Consider the following 7,232-nt stretch of genomic DNA (forward strand, 5'->3'; position numbering starts at 1 on the left):
AAAAACAAGAACCATTTGCCAGTGTTTTGGCAGTCCAACAAAAAGGCATGGGTAACTGTGCAAGCATTCCTAGAGTGGTTCCATAAATGCTTCGTCCCGGAAATGGAAAAATATCTTGCTTCCACGAAGATGGAATTCAAGGTGTTATTATTGACAGACACAGCACCAGGCCACCCAGAAAGTTTATAGTTTAGACATCCAGGTGTAGAGGTGGTGCTCCTATCCCCTAACACCACTGCTCTTATCCAATCTCTCGATCAGGGTGTAATACGCACAGTACCTTCAAGGCATATTATACACACAGCTCTTTTGGTCGTATCAGTAGTGTTGGAAAGAGTACAGCATTACCAACATCAGTGAAGCTTTCCATGAACACAAACCAGAGACAGTGAATGCTTCTTGGAGCACCTTATGACCTGAGTGTGTGAATAACTTTCAGGGATTTCCGCCCATAGTAAAGGATGTGAATGACATTGTAAGTGTTGCACGGCAGTTGGGTGGCGAGGGGTTTGTGGACACTGCTGCTGACAACATGGAAGAGCTGATTGGTGGGCATGGAGAGGATCTTACAGAAGAGGATTTGGAAGAGTTGGTAAAAAGTGCCTCGGGAGATGAAGAAAAAGACATTATTGAATTACAACAAGAAGGTTGGAACTTGGAAAATTTTTGTGAACTATTTCGTCAGGTAAAGATAGTGAATGATTTCAGTGTTCATCACGACCCTTCCATGGAATGCAGCCTTAAGATGGTCCGAGGAATCAACCAGGTATTGTTTCCCTATCAGGAAATGTTTAAAGATCTCAAAGTCTAGAGGAAACAACTACCAATCACCATGTATTTCAAGAAAGAACCAGAAACTACCACTGTCGCTCCACCCTCCTCTTCCCAGCCACCCGCCACCTCATCACCTGCCTCCCAGCCAAGCGCCACCTCCCGGTTGCGCACCACTCCACCACCTGCCTCTCCACCAATCACCACTGATTCACCCTCTTCCACCAGTGATCTTGATGATCCACCTATGCTTCAGTAACCAGATGTCTCCCTATGTACAGTGCACCCCTTCATCAAGCTCCAGACTTCCATGTACAAATGTAAGTTCTGTATTGTGACTAAGTTTCTCATACACAGTACTATAGGTATACCTGTATATTAGTGCAATAAGGTTTTGCCAATTCCCACCTATCCCTCGCGAATGGCAAAGGTCTACTGTACAGTATAAGAAAAAGTGTAAAATGGTAAAAAATTCTTCTTCCACACTCTAAGCATCACCATCCTGAATGCCTACAATCTGTTCCTAGTTAGGACTGTAAATAAAAAATCGAAGCCGAGGGAATTCCAGTACAATGTTGTCTACCAGTTGCTGGAAAAATATGGCATCCTGATATCTTCAGAGAGGCCAACGCACTACACAGACCCGATAGATAGAATTCTAGAAATTATATGGCTCGTAACTTCCTGGACACAACACAGACAGTAAGACATGGCCGGGAAAAACACCTGGAATGCTACATCTGTAAGAACACCACAAGGAGGGAAAGACAGAGGAAAATGGTGACAACAATGTGCATTGAGTGTGATATGGGATTGTGTGTGGGCCCATGTTATATGGATTACCACACCCGAAAGAACTACTGAATATTCTGTGGTATGTTGTAAATAGGTAAACAAAGGAAAAACAATATGGCGGAGTGAATAAGTAATTTTCTTGCTCAATCTGCACTCAGAACTACTCATAGCAGAGTTGTAAAGTAACTAAGTAAATTTACTTGTGACTGTACTAAAGTAACATTTTTGGGTACTGTATTTACTTTTTAAAAAGTACTCAAACTCTTTAGTACTTTTACTTTTACTCAAGTATGGGTTTCTAATACCAAGGAAAGAGAATGTTTTACCCTTCACATGAAGAAGCATTGCAATTGCCTTCCATCCATACATGAAGTGGGTTGTGATCAGTAGTCTTCATTACAAAAATCTTACTGAAAAGTAACAGGAACCCAAATTTATAACTCTTGGAAGCATAAACATGGAGTACACCTTCCAGAGTGAAAAATTTTGTGTATCCATTTTTGAAGCAGTGAATGGATGTTATGCACTTGACATTGGGCTTCGTCCCATTTTTCTGGCACAGCTTAAGTTTCAGAGATACTTTTTGAGATTTACCAGACTAGAGAGAGAAGATGAATTATTGAAATCCCACCATTGTTGGAAAGTTCCTAAGTCAGCAGGAATGACAAATAAATGGAATCTCAAGCGGTCTTTTCCTACATTGGCTATTGAGGCAACTATCAGGTTCCTAGCCTTAGCCTCTAATGGTCACTGACATAAATTACATCATCCCTTGTCATACTCTAATTGGTCACTGATGTAGTTTACGTCACATTAAGCTAGGGTTTTGTAGTCTTTGCTAGAGGCACCTATGGGTTCAGATCTGTAGAATAATTCATTTTATATGACTTTGCAACTTGAGGCTATAAACACTGATGTAGTTTACGTCACATTAAGCTAGGGTTTTGTAGTCTTTGCTAGAGGCACCTATGGGTTCAGATCTGTAGAATAATTCATTTTATATGACTTTGCAACTTGAGGCTATAAACAGATGAGTGTGTAGGCTGCAAGAACAGAAACAAGGCGGAGTATGTGGGGTGAAGGGAGGAGCGTTGCATTCCCACATCTCCCAGTGAAAATTCTCAGGATGTATCTGGCATGTAATTTTGTGCCACCAATATACATAGTGCATATATTGAACTAATTTGAGTTATACTGAGAAGAAAATAGCACAAGGAAGTGGGTGGTAGCAGACACTGTGTGTATGGCAGTGCCTGAGTGCCCAGGACCTTTAAAGCAGGTAAAGAGCTTTTAGGTATGCTTTTCACTGTTCCCATGTGACTTTGGGAGTCCTTTCTGGTTGCTTTAGCCAACAAGAAGAATGTGGAAAATCTTTAACCATCTAAGAACTTAGGTTAAATTAATTTACCATCTATTGGTTTGCATACTAGTTGTGTAGGCTATAATCTTTCATCAACATGAAGAGGAAATTGTTTAATAGCCATATTCCTGTTGAGGTACTGTATATTGCACACATGCTGAATTGTGGCAACCTTTACCAGTACAGTACAGTATATGTAACATCTCATGGATCATTTACTTATCTCTACAGCCATCAAACAGGAAATTAATTTATCTAATCCCTTCTTTGAGACACTAAATAATTTTACATTTCATATTTCAAAAACAAAAAATTATACAGTGTGACTTACAAAATGACCAAATGCCATACTGTGACATAAGTACAGTATTTGTCAATAGAATAAATGTGTAGATAGATGCAATGCCAATCCAAAAAACTATCCTGCTGACCCATACACAGCCATCAGCCAGTATGAGAGCCATGCCTATGAACATCATGGTTGGGTACACATGGTGTGTAACATCTCCATGTCGTAGACCCCATATGCCCACCACAGCTGCCACCATTATCACATACATAAACATCATATCTGAAAGGAAGCAGAAACAAGATTATTTGTATTATATTATCAACATCAGACATTGAATCATTAGATAAAGTTATCATCACAATATTACATTCCCTATTGAAAGTAGAAATGCGCCAACAAAATTGTTCTACAGTATATTCTTAAATTTCATAAAGTAGATTATTTTGTAAAACAGAATTCAAGTTGACAAATACTTAACCGTATATAATATATACTGTACTGAAATACAATTACCAAACTTGATGGTAACGCTGTTGGGGCACGTGTGATAGAGTGCTGACATTATGCCCTCAATAACGAGTCCATAACCAAGAGAAGTAAAAAGTCCATAGTGCCGACTCACACCGATACCAATTTTCTGAAATATGATCCATTGTGATATTTTCCCTAAACTGCACAATGTAGGTGGAATTTTCTGTAATAAAATTCATCTGTAAAGAAGAAACAACACACTATACATGTTGTTGGGAAGCCTTCTTTTAGAACCCACTTCAAGTTTTGAGCATCCTGAACCATAGTCAACATGTTCCACGCTTATGTGAAGTTACCCATTCCTCTGTCACCCTCATTTTAATTTGCAGTCTACATGCATTTATAATTTGGCCTTTCTCCTGTCGGATTTCTAAAAACATTTTGGCTAAGATTCCAAACATACAATAGTGATTTAAAGAGTATGTATTATCTTATGCACATGATCAATTTAATTTGCTGTAGATTCTATAGAGTGGGCTAAACAGTAAATTCCCATGGAAAGCATAAATTCATCTACCCTGTAACAACCACTGCAACTAATGGTAGTCTACTCAGGGTAGTAGATCAAAGCAAATGCAGGTTCTTGATAATCTTGTCCAGGGTTATTTTAAAACCTAAAAAGAACTAAAGTAAACCCTCAAAAGACCTGACCTCGTAAGCTCAAATCCTTTCAGGGCAAGAAATATTTGACCACACCCTTAAATACTTGTCATTTGAAATTCCCGCCAACTAAAAATCCCTTGGTCTCTTTCCGCCTTCAGACCTTTGAGTGAGTAGTTTATTCCTCCACTCATAGAATGGACTCACCCATAAGGCTACCAGTCACCTTCAAAGTGCCAGTGATAAGGACCTCTGCCGTGTTTACATATACCGTAGGTACTGTGTTGGCAACACCTTAAGAGCCAAAGACAAGGACTTGCAGTGTTTACAACAAGACAAATACCAACAGATGTCCACCAGTCACTTACTTACAACGACCCCTGTACAATTTAAAGCATGCAATGGTTATTCTGATGGCAGTGTTATTGTGCAGCTAAATTCACCGAGCATACTCCATGCTTGAAGCCGTAGACAAGGACGTCATAAACAGACGCCCATTAGGACCATCACCTCCACTAGAAAACCTAGAGAAACCTAGTCCTGACAGACCGTACCAATACAGTGAAGCTCCCCGAACATGGTACGATCTCCTCTCCTTGCTGCTCTCCAATGTCACCTCCTTAGCTAATAAATTTGACAAACTGGCAACTCCAGTCCAATCAGTCGCTGCCAACGATGTTTCCATATGCGAAGCTTGGCAAATTGTTCCTTAAACATGCCACATTGAGGGATATCAACTCTTTCATCACCTTCATTCACATGGACACGGAAGGGGCGTTGACCTCTTCTGTCAAGATGAACTATGCCCGTCACTCCTTGATGTTTAGTCCCAGCCGATATGAAAACACTATGGGTACGTGTTGGGCCACGTGCCTACCCATGCCACACTGCTTCTATCATATAATGTGAGGCATACCCTCCACCTCACTCGCCCACCAGAGACATTCCCATCAATCATCTCATTACCACCTCAGAGTTAGGTACCCATGCGCCAAGCTAGTACTAAGTGGGAATTATAACAAAATTGACACCACTGATATCCAAACCCAGCTGCTACTTACGACGGGGTTAGGGACCGACATCCAGGTCGTAAGTCGAAATGGTCGTGTCGAAATGACCGTAAGTCGGAAATGCTCAAATAACACATAGAAAATCGAAAATGGGGGTTTCTTTTTCTTCTCAACACCACAAAACACTCACTTTTAAGCTTGTCAGCCATTTTAAAGAGAATTACAGATGAAAATTTTGTCCGTGTACTGACTTTGGGACTCGAAAATATGTAATTTGACCAAATTTTAGTACGACTGAGGCAAGTCGTAAGTGCGGGTGGACGTAAGTCGAGTTGGTCGTAAGTCGGGGAGGAACTGTATGTATATATATATATATATATATATATATATATATATATATATATATATATATATATATATATATATATATATATATATATATATATATATATATATATATATATATATATATATATATATATATATATACAGTGGGGTATGCTATAACGAATCTAATTGGTTCTAGAACCTTGTTCGTTATAGGATTAATCCGTTCCAGGCCCCCAAATACAACCACTTAACACTGAAAAATATAATATAAAATTGTAAAAAAGTGCATAAATATGCATATAAACCCCTGAAATAAAGAATATCATTAATATTTGTAATAAAAAACAATAAATTAGAAAAAAAAAATTTTTTAAATAATGTTCATAGAGAGCCAGTTGTTTATATCTCCATTTATAGGAAAACTGTAATTTTAGGAATATTCAGAGATGATCCGTAATAGCATATCACTATATATATATATATATATATATATATATATATATATATATATATATATATATATATATATATATATATATATATATATATATATATATATATATATATATATATATATATATATATATATATATATATATATAATATATATAATATATATATATATATATATATATATATATATATATATATATATATATATATATATATATATATATATATATATATATATATATATATATATACACACACAAGTACTGTATACCGGTATATATATTCCTTTAAAGCTCATGATTAAGTGAAATGAACCCCGTGAGAAGGCAAAACCGCGTGAGGTTTTCATGCCAGTCCCATGAGTGTGGAAAACACGTATATAAATAGCTATATGCACATGTTTAACAACATTATGTATGCATAAGACAATATAATTAATATGAAATAACATAAATAATGGAGATCTTATGTTAATTAATTAATTAATACTTTATTTATTTATTTAAATTTTTTTTTCTTTCTTCGGGGAATATCCCACCCGGGCACAGGTCATAGACATACAACAAGGCTTGGGAGGTGAAAGAAATAAGAATAAAAAAAAAATATTAAGATTAGAAAAGAAAAAGACTACTGTATGTTAATTCCACACCACAAAAATGATGGAAAACTAGCTTTTTGAAGTGAGACAGATATAAGACTTACATGAGAAGCAGTGACACTTTTGAGATTGTTCTGGGTTAATGTCTCATGTTTCTTCACAATGATGGTAAAGGCAATCCCCACAAAAATGTAGACAATATTGCTGAAAACTCGAGTAAAATCAGGCAGTTTTCCTAGAGCAGTGAGGCAGCGAGAGTTGAAGTAGCACTGATCTTCAACTCCATAATTCATCATCATCTGAAAGTTGATTAATTGAGATTAGTTTATTGAAAGTTTGTGACAAAATTCTTTAGTTTCATATTTCCACTTTACATACAGAGAAGGTTTAGATATACAGTAGTACATTAGCCCACTTATAACACACTTTCAACCTATGAATATACAGTATATCCTATGTTTAAATGAACAATCCTTTGGTTACAAAGATTTG

At 36.9% G+C, this 7,232-nt stretch overlaps 1 protein-coding gene across 4 annotated transcripts in view; it reads right to left on the reverse strand.

The window, feature by feature from the left end:
- Nucleotides 1-7,232, reverse strand: part of LOC121864209 (cholesterol uptake protein 1-like) — a 93,427-nt gene that overhangs the window by 24,026 nt on the left and 62,169 nt on the right. For all 4 annotated transcript variants that reach the window (XM_042363245.1, XM_042363246.1, XM_042363244.1 and 1 more), the window contains 3 exons: nucleotides 6,845-7,039; nucleotides 3,732-3,855; nucleotides 3,258-3,497 (listed from right to left, as the gene is read on the reverse strand). In XM_042363245.1, the coding sequence (XP_042219179.1) occupies nucleotides 3,258-3,497; nucleotides 3,732-3,855; nucleotides 6,845-7,039 (559 nt within the window). The remainder of the gene's footprint in view (nucleotides 1-3,257; nucleotides 3,498-3,731; nucleotides 3,856-6,844; nucleotides 7,040-7,232) is intronic.

Source organism: Homarus americanus, unplaced genomic scaffold, assembly GCF_018991925.1.
Source record: "Homarus americanus isolate GMGI-L3 unplaced genomic scaffold, GMGI_Hamer_2.0 scaffold26351, whole genome shotgun sequence".
Taxonomy (NCBI): Eukaryota; Metazoa; Arthropoda; class Malacostraca; order Decapoda; family Nephropidae; genus Homarus; species Homarus americanus.